Source organism: Tasmannia lanceolata, unplaced genomic scaffold (assembly GCF_043159265.1).
Source record: "Tasmannia lanceolata isolate RefF3 unplaced genomic scaffold, GAP_Taslan_0.1 ptg000015l, whole genome shotgun sequence".
In the NCBI taxonomy this organism is placed as follows: Eukaryota; Viridiplantae; Streptophyta; class Magnoliopsida; order Canellales; family Winteraceae; genus Tasmannia; species Tasmannia lanceolata.
In genome coordinates this window covers 30,866,800-30,885,406 of record NW_027518692.1, presented here as the reverse complement: position 1 = coordinate 30,885,406, position 18,607 = coordinate 30,866,800, and the positions used below count along the sequence as shown (strand labels likewise).

General features: G+C 37.5%; 1 protein-coding gene across 5 annotated transcripts; it reads left to right on the top strand.

Annotated features, from left to right (window-relative positions):
* Nucleotides 1-578: 578 nt before the first annotated feature.
* LOC143846390 (protein PEROXIN-4-like) lies at nt 579-18,047 on the top strand. 5 transcript variants are annotated; one of them, XM_077354821.1, is made up of 11 exons: nt 586-648; nt 1,257-1,323; nt 4,202-4,321; nt 4,399-4,527; nt 7,284-7,413; nt 8,201-8,285; nt 12,411-12,492; nt 13,483-13,568; nt 14,820-14,984; nt 15,858-16,324; nt 17,254-18,047. In XM_077354821.1, exons 2-11 carry the CDS (start codon nt 1,318-1,320, stop codon nt 17,781-17,783), a joined length of 1,800 nt encoding a protein of 599 aa, XP_077210936.1. In that variant the 5' UTR covers nt 586-648; nt 1,257-1,317; the 3' UTR covers nt 17,784-18,047. The 5 variants fall into 5 exon arrangements, with proteins under 5 accessions (XP_077210940.1, XP_077210936.1, XP_077210937.1 ...); XM_077354822.1 differs by lacking the exon at nt 586-648 and adding an exon at nt 692-821; XM_077354823.1 differs by lacking the exons at nt 586-648; nt 1,257-1,323 and having other exon boundaries at nt 4,196-4,321; nt 4,409-4,527; nt 17,254-17,995.
* Nucleotides 18,048-18,607: the final 560 nt, after the last annotated feature.

Below are 18,607 nucleotides of genomic sequence, written 5' to 3'. Positions count from 1 at the left end.
CAAATATGCTGTAGAAATAAGTAATTGGAAATCAACAAATCTGGCAGTTTCCTTCACCCTCTTTGCTCCTTAACCTCTCATCTCCAATAGGAAGTACCCCCCCCCCCCCCCCCCTCCCTCTCTCACTCTCTCTCTACCTCAACATAAACTGCCGGATCTATTCATTTTGTATTCAAAACTCAATTCATTTGAATGGAGCCCATCATTTTATACCTCATGTTTTGATGGCATGGGGCCCGCCATTTTCCACCATTTCATAACATGGGATTGAATACTAGTCTGCATATATGCTATTAATTAATGGTGGGACCCCTCCCTCATTCCAAACTCCCATCATAGGTCGAAGCTTACCAACCCTTGAGATAGTGGGGCCCACAACTTGGCCAAGTCCCGCAGCCTTAAACGAATATGTTTCACATTATTAATTGGTCAAATATAAATTCGCACCCAATGTAGGATGATTCACACCCCTGATAACTTGAATTGCGGCAGACTTTTAACGCTTTTTGTCGTCAAATACCATTATAAGGGGCGCGAATCATCTACAGTGGGTGCGAATATATAATCATCTTATTAATTGAACTCGCGAATAAGTGTCAACCTTTTCCCAAACCAAACACCTCCTTCCTTCCATTTCTTGCCTTGCAGGTCAGATTTTTACCCCCCTTCTTATATTTTCTATAATATTGTTTTGATTCTTCACAACTAAATCTTCTTTTTATTTCACATAACAAGATCAAGAATTTTCATTTATTCACACCCCCTCTTTTCATTTCTTCAACCCCCTTCTCTGTATTTTTTAAAGCTTGTGAAATTTCAAGGTATTGAAGAATCAACGAAGCAAATTGAAATAAGCTATGAATATCAACAAATTGCACATCTTTTTATTTAAATCTTATGGACTTTTGATTCAATTTTCCTCAGAAATGGAGAATCCCCTCCCCCCCCCCCCCCCCCCCCCCCCCCTTTTTTTTTGGGTTTTTGTTGCTGTTTGTTATGTGCTTGTATGGGTCCTACTTGGGCTGGAATAAATCAGTTTAGATTTTAGAGATTTGCTTTATTTGTTTAGGAAAAACATATGATTTTTTTTTTCATGATTTGTGGAATTAGGGTTTTCCTTCATGTACCCATTTTTCTTTCAATTTAATCTTATATTTTAGATATTTTTTTATTGAATGTGCTGTTTTAACTGATTTATAAGTATAATATCAAATAATTTGATAGCCCCATGATTTTATCTCTAATTTTCTATGCAGTTTGGAGTCCAATTTACAGATTTGAAATTTGAAGTATAATTAATCCCTTGAAGCAACGAGTATGCAGGTTTGCTACTACATACTTTAGATGATTTTACAGTTCTTCTTTTCATGATATAGATATGCAGTTTATTTCTCATTGAATAGAACATCACCTTATATTCTCGAGTCAATGTAATCTATGTTTGTAAGATCTATGTTGGGATCTCACTATGGGAACAATCAGTAGATAAAATGTGCAATACCATCTTGATCAAAATAAAAAAATAAATAAATTTTGCAATACCAAGATTATGGGTCTTATGTGATAAATTTATTAGGCTTTCTTGATGTACAATATGTTCTATGTACATGAGTGAAGAATGCAACCTTTATTTTTCAATATAGGTTTATATTGTGAATGTCTCACATATAGCCTCTTTTTGCTTTTCGAAAAGTTCCATCCATATAATCTGTTCCTTTTATAATGGCATCATGCTCTAAATTTAATATCCTGTTTCATTGCCATGTTTCTATGTTGAGATGTATTTTTGGTCAGTTTTAGCATTTTTTAGCTACCAACTAATGTGGCAAATGAAACCTTGTGTTTCACAACATAATATCATGATAAAGCATGGGTACCTATCTTTCAGATTTGAGACGTGAAATATCTGTAAATACAACACTCGTTCTAAATTTTGAAGTATGGGGTACCAATGGTTTGGATCAACCGATTCTACTTTGCTGTGGATTTCTTTATGTTCCTTTATGATTCATTATGATAAAAAACTTCGTTTTGGAAAGGTGAGGGTAGAATGTGGCATTCACATGCTTTGTGGCATTCACATGCTTTGTGGCTGATTTAACTATAGTTACCATAAGCTTCCCAGTTGGCTCGAAAGCTCGCTTCAGAAGCTAAATTCTCCTCTCTTCCTAAATTTAGCATAAACACACTTCCATCATGCTTCCTGTTGAGGAGATTATTATTTCTGAAAAGAGTGTTCTTTTTTGTGATGCCAAATGAGTGTATTTAGAACTTGAGACACTCCTCCTTTTAAATATAACATAAAGGAATGTATTAAAAACTTTAAAAACTGATTCAAAGTTTTAATATAACTTATATATGATTTTTTAAAATATTTAACAAAATCATTAATACTTCAATCTTGGAAAACTATAAATCCTTGATCCTTGTAATTCTAATGAACTATGAAGTACTTTAAAGTTTTAACTACTTGTAGCCCTAACCTACATTAACTCTATATCCCGAACGTACTATAACCCTATCTCTTTCAATGCGCTTCTCGTTCACTTCCAATGCGGCACCCCACATGCTTCATGTTCACTTCTCATGATGCTTCCCACATGTTTCCTCTTTACTTCCCCATTGCTTCCTTTGTGCTTTCCACTTCACACTTTTTTTGTTTTTTAGACCCCTTGCTTCTCACTCTGCTTCCCATATCACTCATATTTGCTTCCCACTCTGGCAACTATGTTTCTAAATAGATGTGCCAGAGTTGATTTTTACTCGATGAAAACCATTGATGTATGTGGACAGTTTGTGGTGATTTGGCACAGCCATCAACTATCCGTGCCAGGTGGAATGTAGGTTAAGTTGCAGGCGACAACAAAAAACAAGTTTTAAGTTGTTTTTGTGTGAGCTACAAAGTTCATGCACGTACGAGCGAAAGCAAAAAGTTACTTTTCTCATATAAAAAAATCTTGGCTTTGGGTACTAATTAGAGGGATCTCAAGTTACATAATAGAAAAACTGTATGAATGGTTGTGAGCATGTTTTTGGTTTTCATTGTCTTTTATTTAGAGTAACAATTCCCTTTTTACCGGTACTTAGGAAATATTTCTAATAGAAAGTTGCGAAACACAAAGTCCAAGTAAAAAAAAAACACAAGTCCAATTTTCTCATCCATAACAATTAACATCTTGATGGTGAAAAATCACCAACCGAAGGGAAAAAAGAAGCCTGAGTTAAACTATGCCTTTTACAATGCTCGTGAACGGTTCCCATCTTCTTATTACATTTGGGGTTTCCTCTTCAATTTTTCTTGTCTGTTGGTTGAACCCTATGATCTATTGACACGGGCTCGCGTGTCGACAGGGATACGAGGTGTCTGACACGGCAACCACTACAATACATAAACATCGACACGCTCGTAGGCTTGCATACATATAGAATTTTGGTTCTCAACTCAACATTTGCAGCAAGAGATAGTCATTCAATAAACTAATAAATCTTAGGATTAAGCAACTATAAGTCTAAAGCAAACGTGAGATAATAAGAGACCCCAATATGCAGCAAGAATGAGAGACCATTAAGATACAATGAATTAATATAATATTGGAATAAGATTTTCTTTAGGGTTTTAGGTTTAGGTGAGGGAGATAACAAAAATATTAGTTAACGGAGAGTTAATAACAAAAGAGGAGGCAAACACATTATTCAATAATAAGATAGTATTTACCCTTGACACAATACAAAAAAGTGTCAACACATGCACACTAAGTCCGACACTGCTAGCAGCCCATTTACAAGTGTCGAAAGGCGTGTTGATATGTGTGTTAGTGTCGACATGTGTTGACACACATGTTAATAGTAAATTCAAAGTGTCTTCTAAATCATAGGAGGAACCATTTACTACGTCTCAAGTTCCGTTGGGCTTCCTGCCCTTTCTAAACTCAAAATCAAATTGTTATACCATTTGCAGCGTCTTGGATTGCATTTGAATCCGAGCGCATGACTCCTCAAAATCCAAATCAGTTTTATCTTTCAATGTGGTTTAATATGCTTAGTTCCATTTATCTTTCCAAAAAAAAAAAAATGCTCAGTTCCTTCCCTCATAGTCCATATAAAAGCATGCTTTTGCGATTACTCTGCAATATGCACATTAGAAGAATATTATTGCCTGATGTTTGGTTCTATTCAAAAACTGATTATGTATCACATACAGGCATCGAGGGCGAGACTTTTCAAGGAGTACAAAGCGGTGCAGCGAGAGAAAGGAGAAAATTCAGATATCGAATTGATTTGTGATGATTCTAACATATTTAAGTGGTCTGCTCTTATTAAGGTAAGTTTTGTTATATGGGGGAGGATCAAAGTCATCACGTTGCTTTGGAACTTAAAGTTGGCTTGTTTTGCATCTAGGGACCTTCAGAAACTCCTTATGAAGGTGGTGTATTTCAGTTAGCATTTTCCGTTCCTGAGCAGTATCCTATGTTGCCTCCTCAAGTGCGGTTCTTGACAAAAATATTTCATCCTAATGTGCATTTTAAGGTATGCATGATTTCAAAAAATATTTCATCATTTTAAGGTATGCATAATTTCTCTTTCCTTTTGAATATATTTCTAATCTTCAGTTTTTGAAACTTCTCAGCCAAATAATCGTGACCTCCTTTTGAATATATTTCTAAAGTTAGTTTTTGAAACTTCTCAGCAAGTATCTGTGGCGAGGAACAGGGATAAATTGTATCCATTGATTTGGTTTACTTAGGCCCTGTTTGTTTTGGATTTTGAGTCCAAAATGATTGTTGGACTCTATTAAATACAATAATCAGTTTTGATGTTTGTGCACTGGGGGAGGCGTATCCATGGCAGAAGACAAACAGCCTATTCACAGTACGTGATCTCTCCTTCCATTGATAATCTTAGTGCAATAGAGGTATTTTCCATTGATGATCAGAAGCTTTTCATAATCTGAGATAGAAAGGAAAGATGAACACCAAGAGCAGCAATGTTCTTAGTGTTTGGTGCCCCATGTGTAGGGGCTTTTGGAACGCTCAAGTTTCTAGCTTTAAGACTCATTTGAACCCAATGAAATGGATTGAATATGTTGCCTATAAACACTACATCCAAGAAGCTCACAGCCATCCCGTCCTTATTAATCCACTAACATATATGAATCATGAAAATAAAGTATTCAATTCACCTGCTACCGAAAAAGATAACCATCATTTGGATCTTCGAAAAGGTAATCACAGATCTATTGCCTCGTGTCCCAATCCTAAAGTCGTGGCAAATACGCTAAGAAGTATACAAAAAGATTTCGTACTAACCCCGCATCCAACATGCATCGTAGTTATGGAAATGAGAATAATAATTACTCAAGGCACTCAAGAGTCGGTCCTCTCCTATATGAAAAGAGGCAGGGAAAGGGTTTTGGCAGCTCCTCCGCCGAAGAAAGGAGATTTGACCGCACAGGTAAAAGAAAGTTGGCGAGGGAGGAAGGACTAGGCATGGAAGAAAAAATTTCCTTCAAACGACATGGTCAAGGTAGAAGGACGAAGCGGCAACAATCAACCTCATGAGGGGAAATCACGCAGGCTTTTTTGGAGCATCAGTGGAAGAAACTCCGAGAGGAGGCAACGGGTAAGGAAGCGGAGATAGAAGCCCTTACAGGCAAGAAATCTATGGAAGAGGTATGTGTTCCTCTTCACGAGCTCCCCCATTTCAAAAAAGCTTTGGCGGAAGAGAAGAAAGCCTTGGAAGAGGGGACGGATTCAGAGGAGGATTGGGACGATGAAATCAGTGAGGGGCCATCTCGAGAGACTACTTAGTCTAGAGATTCCATGGATGTAGGAAGATTAAAGGTTGTCTTGAAAGGGCTAAACATGCCTCAGTGGAAGAAAATGTGGAGTTGTTAAACAAGGAGAAGCAGACGTTCTCGGTGGAATTTGACGAGATGTCAAAAATGGGTAAGACGCTGGGCATTGGCTTTGAGGAAAATGTAGAGAAGATGAAGGAGATGCTTCTGGACATAGAGAAGCGAGACGCGGTGGAAAAGGGGAAGACACCAGGTAGGGGTAGCAGGGAGCTTAAGGCTCTGAAGAAATGAGGGGTTTTTTCTTACTGTGTAAATAGTTTTTGGTGGACTTTTGCGGGCTGTCTTGGATGAAATTATTTTTGGAAGGGTTTGGAAGGTCTTGTTGGGTTGGATGTTATTGAAGATGGAAGATGGGAAGTTGTTATTGATCCGGTTACTGAACTCTTTACCTTAATTGAGGGATTTGGATGGTAATGAGATTATCTGAGCGTGCTTGAGGGACTTTGGTCCTTCACTGCTCGAGGAATTATCCTTTGTTAATCTCTAACTTGCTAGGGTGAATGGGTATTTGTTACGTTTTATGAATGATTGGGTGAGGATAAAGTAGGTCTTTGATGAAGTTTTAGCTATTTTGTGGATTTGCAATGTCTTTTTTGCAGACACACTAGGTCTCTAAAACCTCTTATCTTGGCATAAGAATCAGTTCTATGCCTCTCATATTTTGTACACAGGGGGACTCCTTGTCCCCTCTGCTTGTAATGATCTCCGTTATGAATATATTGTCAATTTTCAGAGAAAAGTATTCAATTTCTAAAGCTAAATCACAATCATTCAAATCACAAAATCATAAAAATAGTCATTCAAATACTAAAATAAAATGCAACCATTCAATGTATGTAAAACTGAGAGAAAGCTAATGCAATTAAGCTTTCATCCATTATGGTTGATTTCCGAAAACGTCTTGTGTGATATTATCTTCTACTCTTCTATACGCTACCAAAAGAAGCTCAAAGACTCTGGCAGAGCAATCAAGTAGTCCTTGATCCTATTAAAGGCTTTCCAAGTGCTCTACTTGTCTTTGAAGACTATTTTACCTCACCCATTCCGATTTGTAAAGGGTGATAAATATGAAAAGCCCTAAGTGTAAGCTGATTTAGGCGGCACCTCATGTTCTTTTGTCATACTATAATCAGTCATGCGCCTAGGCCCAGGTAAGGCACAAGGGATCCCAAATGCCCGAGGCATGCACTTAAGTGTGCATCCAAAATGCATTTTACAAGTACAACACGTGTTAGCAGAAGATTCATGCAACTGTATGTAGGGATTTTCTTTTACCTTTTCACTTCTCATTTTCTTCTATTTCCTTAATGACATTCTTTGTAATCAATGATAAGAAAAATCTTAGCTAATATTGAATGTGTGAAACTGAATTGTCGTAATCATCATAATTCATCATAATTATTCTAGTATCCCTTCTTGTTTTAATCAGACAGGAGAGATCTGCTTAGATATCTTGAAGAACGCTTGGAGCCCCGCATGGATGCTCCAATCTGTTTGTAGGGCTATAATTGCTTTGATGGCCCATCCAGAACCTGATAGCCCCCTTAACTGCGATGCAGGTATGCTGGTTTTATTTTATTTATGTCGTTACTTCTTTTGAAATGAATTGAAGTGCCCATGTCATTAAGCGATAGTTTCTCATATAAAATGCATTAGTTCCTTACTATAGTCGAGTGCTCACATTTTAATTTGGTTTCTTCATTGGGAAAATATTGTGCATTTAACCAATAGTACAAATAATTTGGTCTACAGTTATCCATAAGATTTGTATCTTAAACTCACAAATCCAGCAACAAATTACCATAGTGTTGGGGAGGAAATAGAATGTCTGACCGGTGCTTAAATCCTAACCACCATTGTGATCACAATGCACCTTTGACGGAGTTTTCTATTAGGTGGCACATCCTTGGTTTTAACTTCAAACCGAACAAGATCTACCCAGGAAATGGGACGGAGCCTAGTTATCTTAGTTACAAATCACTTTGCAAAAATGATTTAGATGAAAAAGGATATGATAAATTTAATTCGAAAGCTATCACAGTGTGATCTCTATGCATATATCTACATTTATGCTTGGTGTTGTGAAATGTGTTTTTTTTTTGGGATAGGGTCATTTATTTAATAGAAATAACTTCTCATGAAATGATAACTCATTTGTCAACGATTCTTTTGAAAATAAATGAAACATGACAATATCGGCAATGATTGAGTTACATAACAATCTGATTCATTATTTCGTAGTTAAACTTTAGAACGGTATTATTATCCTTATAAGGATGGTTTGCACTTTTTTTTCTGATGGTTTTTATTCTTTTGATGTTATTTGATTCTTCCGTTTTTATGAAGGCAACCTGTTGCGGTCTGGAGATGTAAGGGGATACCAATCCATGGCAAAGTTGTATACCAGGCTTGCCGCCATGCCAAAGAAAGGGTAATTCCACAGAATGGAAATATTTATTTTCTTGACATGTGTCTTCGTCCATTTACCAGCATCTTGCATGTTTTGTGATGCAATCAAATGAACAAATGCCAAATGCTTATATTTTGAACTCAAATTTATTATCGAATGTCTCATTTGGCGTATTTTTTTAATTTACAACCACAAAAAACTTCAGTATTTAGTGGGTTGCTAAACCCTATTTCTATGGCAACCAAATGAACCCTCACATATTGAAAGAGAAGTATCATAAAGAAATCTGCAAGGCTGTCAACATTGCTACCATGAAAATACTTTGTTGGAATGTTAAAGTCGCGAATTGCCGAACTCTAAGGTGGATGCTGAGGAACTTGGTTTTCGTTAACACCACCGATTTGATGGCCATCATCGGAACTAGATGTGCTCGACCTAAGACCTAAGACCTAAGAACTAGATGAGTCCAAAACTGATTATTGGACTTGAAACTAAAACATAAATTGGAGACCCATAGTCAATTTTAATACACATGATATTACTTTTGCTTAACCTAGCACAAATTTCTAGTTGAGGATTCTCCTAACAAACTATTATTGGCTGCCATCCTTGCCAGACTGTCGTTGAAACAATTTCATTTAGGCCCTGGTTGTTCTGGATTTTGAGAACTGATTGTGAGTCCAAAACTGGCTATTGGATTCAAATTTACGTTTAGAGTTTTGAGTCCAATAGCCAGTTTTGGATTCACAATCGATTCTAAAAATCCAAACGAACAGGCCTAAGCCGAAAAATTGGCTATAATAAATTGACCAAAATACCCTCTGCCATGTAGATTTTGATCTGTTTACAGCCTGTTGATGGGCTACCTTTCACGGGCCGGACTCCCTTTGATGCCAATGGCAGTGTTTTGTTTAGCAAACCCTCACTCACCTTTAATAGTTTTTTCCTTCATATTGTTTCATACTTTTTGACTGAGAGATACTAAGAGCAGCTAATTGTATTTTCATTAATAACAATAATGAGAAATGACAAAAATACCCCTAAGGCATTTTAAACGTGTGTTTATGGCCAACTTTCTAACTTTATTCTCGCTATATTTTGTAAATGACAAAATTTTGAACGTATTAAACCTGATTTTTCATGCTTTCATTTATTTGACCATTGCTACTACAATATCCCATCATTTTGCTAACTACAGGCAGCACCAACGCTGATCAACTCCTCGCTCCTGCCCCTTCAATTCTCTCCCTCTCCCACCCCTTGCTAAAACTAATATTCCATGTAAAAGAAATTCAATGTGGCCCAATATGGCAATTGTACTTGTTTATTTCACCGTTTCTTCTTTTAATGTCTTCTTAGGTTGCAACTTGGGTCGGGCTCACCCCGAACCTGACAGGTTCAACCTGATTTTGGCTTGGGTTGGGTTGGCATTTTCTTGAGTTGGCTTAGGATTGGAAAAGCCAACCGGATTTCATTTCCTATTGGGTTAGGGTTGAGCCCGACCCGGCCTCCGGCCTCTAATTTTATCATGATTTTCTTAGGATTATGTTTTTTTCTCATATTTTTCTGTTTGGCCCTAGATGAACCCAAAACCCAACTCGACTGAACCCGACCCGATTTGGGTTAGGGTTGAGGGAATGCTATCTCGGGTTGGTCTCAACCCAACCCGACTAGAGTTGCACGCCTACTAGTAGCGCTGCAAATGAACTGAGCCGGATCACAAACATGTTTGGGTTCAGCTCATTAAAAGCTCCGCTCAGGGGGCCCAAAAATTAGGCTCGTCAACTAAACGACCCGAACTCAAGCTTCGTATAGTTCGGATTGGACAAGCTTGTGAATTTTTAGGCTCGGTTCATAAAGCCGAGCCGAGCTTTAAAGCTCGGATTATATATATATATATATATATATATATATATATATATATATATATATATATATATATATATATATATATATATATATATATATATATATACCCAACCAAGCTCGAGCCTGGCTCGGATCGGCTTGGCTCATTGAAAGCCCGGCTTGGGCTCATTTGTTTAAACCCTTTCTATTTAGCCATTAGGGAACCCCTCTAGGGAGCCCTTTTAGAAACAATCATCCTTCAGAAAAAAAAGAATCTTTGTGAATTCTGATTGGAAACTCAACAGCAAAGCCTTGAGTAGACCCTCTTGTGAAAAGATATGATTCACTCTGCTATATCCGGAGGGAGGAAGCCATGAGTACCTGAATTTGGATTGACCTGGGCAACTTGTTTCCATGGAGATTCAAGTAGAGGAAGATGAGGAATCAAACCTAACGACTTGGAGAAGGAAAACACAACTCTTTCCAACACCACATGTACTGTGTCAAGGTCTTCCCTTGCCTCCTTTGGAAACATGAGTCGTTAGTCCCTATCACATCCATGGCTTTGGTTTGTCCATTGTCACTGTAGTTGATCTTGAATTTGATTGCATGTCCCTCCAAGAGAATGAGGAAACCATCAAATTGAATCGGGTCAATTTATAGTGGGCAAAGAGATTTTCTTCTTTCTCTTCTCCTATATGCATGTTTCCCATCATCCATTCATTTAAGAAAAATGACCTTAAATGTGAATAAGACAAACAAAAGTGATATATATATATATATATATATATATATATATATTATATATTTATTTATTTATGCGAGAGAGAACGGTTTCTCCACACAAGTGTAGATAAGTTATCTACACACTAGCTTAAAATACAGTGGAGGGCATATTGTTTGAGTGATCCAAACCATTCATTTGATTGGCCCTCACATAGATAGGGTGTCCACAAAAAATCAGCTCCATAGGATCATCCCAACCCTAGGATTTGTTGAGGTAAAATGGACGTGTATAAACCTTCACAAATCTGTCCATTTTTTGCCTCCACGGTTCGAAGGGTTAGGATGATCTTGTGGAGCTGATTTTTTGGGCACAGCCTATCTATGTGAGGGCCCATCAAATGAATGGTTTGGATCACCCAAACAATGTGGGCCCCCACTGTATTTTAAGCTAGTGTGTAGATAACTTATCTACACTTGTGTGTAGAAACCGTTCTCTCTCTCTCTCTCTCTCTCTCTCTATATATATATATATATATATATATATATATATATATATATATATATATATATATTATATGGATTTGCTAGGTACCATCGCAGAAGGCATTTCCTGGGCCGGCTGTTGCATGAGAGAGCAGCCACATAGGATGAATTAAATGAATAAGACTAAAAGTAAGCCTATATGTGGCTGCTTTCTCATGCAACAGCCGGTCTGCGAAATGCCTTGTGCAATGGTTCCTAGGAAATCCCATATGTGTGCGCGCGCTCGCATGCGTGAGTGCGTGTGTGTCTGGGTGTGTGTTAAATTATATATTTCAAACAATCAATTTTGTAGTCATGGATATTGGAAAAGTTTAGTCGGCAAATTTACAAGTGGTGTCCACCTGTTTGATGATCCAATTCATTCATCTGTTGGGAATGGATCATCCCACAAAAAAAATCTCACCAATTAACTTGTGGAAGCCAAATAAGCTCTCATTTATTTCATGCCATAGATATTTATACCAATGTAGACCTCCGTGGTTGTAATTCTTGGTTTCATATTTGCTTTCCTGTTTCACCGGTCTAACATTTAAAAAAGTTTATTAGAACTGCAGTTCCACGGCACAAAAGTATCATGGTCCATCATGGATGACATTAAGTATGTTATCAGGACGTAGTGAACCAACTTGTATTCCACCTGATCCTGTGGGAACATTTTCATATATCCAATTAACAAAAGATAATTGTCATAATTGAATATTAACAAAATAAAGTAGTTCCTGGATCCACATGACTAAAATGAACTATTTCCTTACAAATTAGTAAATTACCCATTCATTGTTTGTAGGGGTCTCTTTCTTTCTGCATTTTGTCATTCTCTATGCATTGTACTCTGGCTCAACTAATTTCTTCTTTCTTGCTTAAAGTCACATGTTATGTGCTCTGTTTGTTAATGAGAACTATGGAACCTTTTTCCTTTTAACCAATGCTTATAGTTGCTGTTTCATTGTACTTCAAAGTGCTACTGCTCACTGATTTATTGGTGTAATCCCCTTTCCCATGGGACTAATGTTTTGTCGTTTTGGTCAGCTTGACAGAAATTCAAAATGCCCGTGGTATTATGGATGTCCTTGCAGAAATGCTAAATGCTTTAGACCCGGGGAACAAAGAGGTACATGTAGATGCGATTTTCAACTTCAAAACATGTTTTCCTTCGTAACAGTATTTTGTCGAGACATTTGGATGATTTCATATAGAACTATATACATATCTTTAACTGGACAGAGTACCCATGAGACTCACTGAGTACAAAATCAAGAGTCTGGTCGAGTCAACGGGGAAACTCCGTTTTCTTATAACTTGTAAAAGCTCGATTGAGTCCTTGAAACCATGGTTTTAAATTTCGACCGAAACCAAAATTTACCTAAATTTCATTTTTCGCCATTTACCGAATTTCGGATTCGGTCCGAAATTTCGATTAAATGCCATTATTTATTTTAAAAAATAGTGTTACAAAATTTCGGAATTTCGAAAATTTGGTCCGGAATCTCGAATCAAATTACCAAATTTCGGACCGAAATTTCTGATTTTGCTGAAATTTCGGTTTTCGGTGTGGGTCCGAAACGGTTACCGAAACCGAAATTTTAAACCATGCTTGAAACACTAAAAAATCTTATTCAATTACTCAAATTTTCAACTTATTACTCGGAGAATCATATTATATCATAAGCTTTTTAACTTGAAAACCTGATAAGTATATACAGAGTAATGATTTCATATATAGAACTATATACCAGTGTTTAACAGAATTCCCAAGAAACTCTCAGTATGGAATCAAAATGGGGTAATTCCATTTTCTTTTAACTTGTAAAAACTCGATTGAGTACTTGCAACACTAAAAAATCTTGTTCAATTATTCCAAATTTCAATTTATTACTTGGAGAGTTGGAGAATCATATTATATCATAAGCTTTTTAACTTGAAAACTTGATTATGTACTTTCAGAGTTGTAAGTTAATTGAGACTCGGGCCGTTGTTGAGATTAACTTGAGTTCCATTTTTTTTAAACCTTGATATATGCTGTGTGGTTTACACCCCAAGTCTTTGCTACTTTCTTTGCATATCATTGTAATTATTGAGACATCTCGGTGCTGATTTTCAGGGACTCAAGCAAGATGTAATTGTTGATCTTGTTGAACAGTGTCGAACATATAAGCAGAGAGTGGTACAGCTTGTGAACACAACTTCGTAAGGCTTCTTTTCCCTGCTACTCCATATAAATGATTCTGTATAACCTACGTAACAAGGACCCAGGACTTTAGTATATGTCCCCATTTGTGGTATAACTTGTAAAGAAAGGAAATAAATAATTAGTGAGGACAAAAGCTTCTCAATTGGAAGTTGCTTCACACACATGCACATGCGCACACACAACAAAAAAAAATCAATTGGAAGGCTAATATTAGACTTCAAAAGCTTGATTATTGGGTGAGTGCTTGCAAAAAAATAAGTTTTGGGGGTTGCAGTGCAAGACTTATTTAGAAAATGGAATGAATTGTTGAGGACAAGAGGAGTGCTGAGTGGTTTCTGCATCATACCATTAAGTTCAAATTTGATGGGCAATGGCGCAATGCTTTGGTAATCAGGGGCTGGCAGGAGGGGAAGGTGTTTTCAGAAATGTTAACGTATCTTATGAATCAAGGTAAGAGCCCTCCTTATGGGGCTGCCTCTTATTCTAGATGAAGGGAGATCTATCGATTGAAGGTGACTCGTTGAATGTTATTGCTTGTCTGGTCCATAGTACTTTAGCCCCATGACAGTTAAATCACATAATCAACGAGATTTTGGTTGCGGGTTTAGGAAATGATGTTTCCTTTTTTCTACGTGCTTAAAGACACTAGTGATTTAGCAGAACCTCTTGCTAAAGAGGGTGTTATGAGAGAAATTTTAGCTTTCGGGCAATCTGTGTCCCACATTTAATTTTCTCCTTTTCTGTTTTATTTTGGTTCTTTTTGTTACTATTTTTCTTATATGCATATATAATTTGTCTTTCTGTGTGTGTGTGTGGGGGGGGGGGGGGGGGGGGGGAGGGGAGGGGAAATCGGGTATCTCCAAGTTGAATGTCCAACACCCTGTGGCCTTGTCCGACATTGAGTATCTCCAAGTTGAATGTCCAACACCCTGTCGCCTTGTCCAACATTGAGATGTGCCTTTATCCTATCTCTGTGTGTGTGTGTGTGTGTGTGGATATCTGATATCTCCAAGTTGAATGTCCAACACCCTGTGGCCTTGTCCGACATTGAGATGTGCCTTTATCCTATCTGACAACCTGACTTGGCTAATGATCATAGTAAATGTGTAGTTGCAAAAATTGCATTAATCCAATTTTGGATATGAATTGTTCTTTGTGCCTTGAAATATTGTAAGGCTTTTTGTTTGTTTCAAATTCCTGATGTCCAAAATGGCTAATCCGTGCTAATACTCTTTCACTTCTTACAGGGATGATGAGCTGCTTTGTCAAGGATTGTTACTGAATGATGACTTGCAGCGTGTACTGAGCAAACACGATGCCATTTCTTCTGGCTCTGCTGTTCGAGTAGAGAAATCAAAGCCTCTTAAAGAACTCATAGATGTCGGAGATAATAAGACAAATACCGATAAGGGGTAATCTGAGTTTTCTCATAGGTCTATTTACTTTTATAGTTTTATGTATATTGCATTATATGTCATTAATTTGTGATAATAAAACTGCTGATCACTGGTCATTTCACAAATATCATGTTTATATCCTTCAAGTCATTTGTAGGAGTTGACTAAATGTTGAGTATATGACCAGTTTCCGTTGAGGCCGGAAAAATCGAATCTACTTGGAATTTGGTCTTGTAATTTCTGAGTCTAACTCAGTCTAGTTAGTCAAAATGTAGTGAAATAATAGTTAAAAAAATAAAAAATAATCAGTTTAAAATCGGAAGAGTAGGAATACCAAAAAAGGTTCGACCAGAATATTTTTGCTTTTGGCATTTGATGAACTTAGCTTGGTTGATGAAAAACTTGACCGGTCGATCATCGATCATTTATTTATTTATTGGTGACATAGGGTATCCTCACCCTAATTTTTAGGGCGGGACTATTCCCTACGGATGCGCACAATCACCCGTATACCATGCACTTCAGGTAAGCCCGGGGGGATTCAAACTTGCGTCAATGGGGAGCATACCCATGACTTCAAGCCAAAGAGCCACATGTATGGGTTATCGATCATTTATTTGCCTAAGTTTTTTTCAGAAATACATAAGCTGAGTTGTTGATATTGCTTCCGGCAAAATCGATTGACTCAACCATGTTTCAGATTTGGAGTTTCATGTCCAATTGCTAATCTTTCATTTTATTGATTGTAATATTGGTTAGCATTTGTGTAGCTGCGGATCTAAAAAATTCCTAATTAGGATGCTTTCTGATATTATATTCTTTAGATGTCACTTGCCATTTTGTCCATTGCCATTAACGGACATAAGATTATTATTATTTTTTATGCAGGACTACTTCAATTGCGAGTTCAGGAAACCAACCTCCTCTCCAGCAATTACCACTTCCCATGCCTCCATCAGCAAATGGTGCACCAACCCCTTTGGCAAAGATTGATCCCCATATGGACCTTCTCAGTGGTGATTACAATTCGCCAAAAGCTGACAATTCACTCGTTCTTGTTCCTGTCAGTGCATCATCTCCCAGTTCTACCTCTCAGCAGGACATTTTTGCTCTATCTGACGTGTTTTCCCAGAACAACAATACTACCAATTCGTTGGATTCTCAACCAGTTTATCCAACACCACAAACATACCCTTCAACACCTAACTCTCAGCCTCCACAGCAGTCACTGCAGCCTCCACAACCTTGGTTTTATTCGAATGGGATCGTCCAAAACATGGGGCAACCCCTATATGAGCAGCCATCTCTCGCCCAAGAGACCCATTTAAACCATGCGCCGAATCCTGTATGGAATGGTGAGGTTGCTCAGAGTACATTATCTTTTTCTCAGTTGTTCCACCTTTGCATGTGATATAATTGCAAGAGGACTGATAGACTGATGGGCACCCTTGCAAAAACAGTTACAAGGGCGCCCCCATTGGTCCTTCTAAAGAAAGTCCGCACAGAAAAATAGGAAAGGGCTTGACAACTATAAAGTTAAAGCAGCGTTAAATGCACTTTTTGGACAGGACCGATAGGAACGCCCTTGTAACTGGTTTTTTGCAAGGGCTCCCTTCACTCCATCATTCCTCTAATTGCAAATCTTTCATTTTAGGTGCCTATCCTACCTTAGAACCTTATGGTTTCCAAATGCTTTGAGCCCTGACATGGATTAATTTCTGCTTTCTGTTGTTGTCCTACTTCCTGCTTCTTTTGCTACTGCACATCCAGTAATGATAGTTACATGGCACACGCAATTATAAGACTGCCGAGACTATTGGAATACGCAAAAGGAGAGCTGGAATTTCTTTACATATTCTATCATTTCTAGTCCTCTTAAAGCAGGCAGCTCATGTTTGCTGTGAAGTTAGTTTGACAATTGCTGCATAACTGTCACAAATATCATTCTCGGGAAGGGAAAATCTTGGCATATATCATTTTTTTATTTTTCCGGGTTTATATCCGAAAAAAATGATAAAAATTAAATTATTGAAAATATATAAATTATGAAAAATAAAAAATAAAAATATTGTAAAAATATCGTGATATTATCCATCACGGTAAATAAAATTATCGCTATATTTTTTAAATTCTCGGGATTGTTTTAGGATTCTGTTCTATCAAAATATCACGATAAAATCGCAATATTTTAAAAATATCGGAGGTATTTGTGACATAGCTGCATAACAGACTGGTTTTGGTCTGTTCTTGTTTGATACGAATTTCGTTTTTGTTTGCTTAACAGGTACATCTGCCCAAGGTGACGGAGCACTGCCACCACCACCCTGGGAAGCCCAACCAGTGCAAAGTACCCAACTTGAGGGCATCGAACCTCAACCAATGCAGAGTGGTCAGCTTACAGGTGCTCATTATCCACCAATGCAGAGTGATCAGTTCATGGGTACAAATCCTCCGCCAATTCAGAGCGGTCAACTTCCAGGTATGCATTCTCAACTGTTACAAAGCAACCATCTCGCAACTGGCATGTATACTCAACCAATGCAAAGCCAACTGGAAGGTATGTATCCACAGTCGATGCAAAACAACGGGTTTGGAGGCTATGGATATGGTGTCCCACCTCAGTTCTTTGAACAGAGAATGTATGGGCTTTCCATGCAAGATAACAACAGGTACATGTCCACCTCTTATCAGATGCCTACTACTTCTAGCTACATTCAGCCCAACAAGCCATCAAAGCCAGAGGATAAATTGTTTGGAGATCTTGTGGACATGGCCAAGACAAAGCCAAATGGTAGTAAAGTTGGGAGCTTGTAACTTTGTAAGATGAGTGATTAGTGCCTTTTTTTTTTCTTTTTTTTGTATGTCTCTTCTTTTGGCTCTCTTATTCGTATGGTTATTACCTGATTTTATCATGTACATGCAATGAAGAAAAAGAAAAGTAGAGAAGAAAAAAAAGGAGAGAGGGAGAGAGTTGAGACATTTGTTGCTTGAGGTTTAGAATCTACAGGATTCATATTTTTCTTGTTCTTGTGGACTCTCATTTTATCTTCGGAAAAGGGTGTATTTCAAGAATGTCCAGATGAGTGTTGTTGATATAAACATCTGGGTTTGAATTGGTAGCCAGACACTGAATTGTCGAAGGATTAGTGTTTTTGTACTGAAAGTCAGTAACGTGTAGGCACTGTTGGAAACTTACCTTTTTCATGGCCTTGCAAAGGCCTTAAAGCTCTGAAGTTGGCTACTGGCTAGTGTACCGTGTACATTAGACCTTTAGCAACTTGACATAGTCTGATTTTTTTCATGCTTAGCAAGTTGTTAAGCTTGGTGGCTGTGAGATATGGATAGCATGTGCTATTCTTGGGAGTTATTAAGTTTGATGGAAGCTTATGCCACCTATAAGACCATTCGAAGATCCTTCTTCTTCTTCTTCTGTTTTTCTGGGGAAAACCAGTTTCCTAAAAAAGCCAAAATTCATTGTTTGGTTAACTACTATAATGCAGATTTTAAAATTTTGGGACAAATTTTCTTCCAAAAATAGGAATGTAGAAAACCATCTAAAACCTGTTATTTTCTTACTCAAGAAAAGAAAATTCTTATTTATCAGGGTCTCGTAAAATGGGTGTTGCAAATAAGAGAAA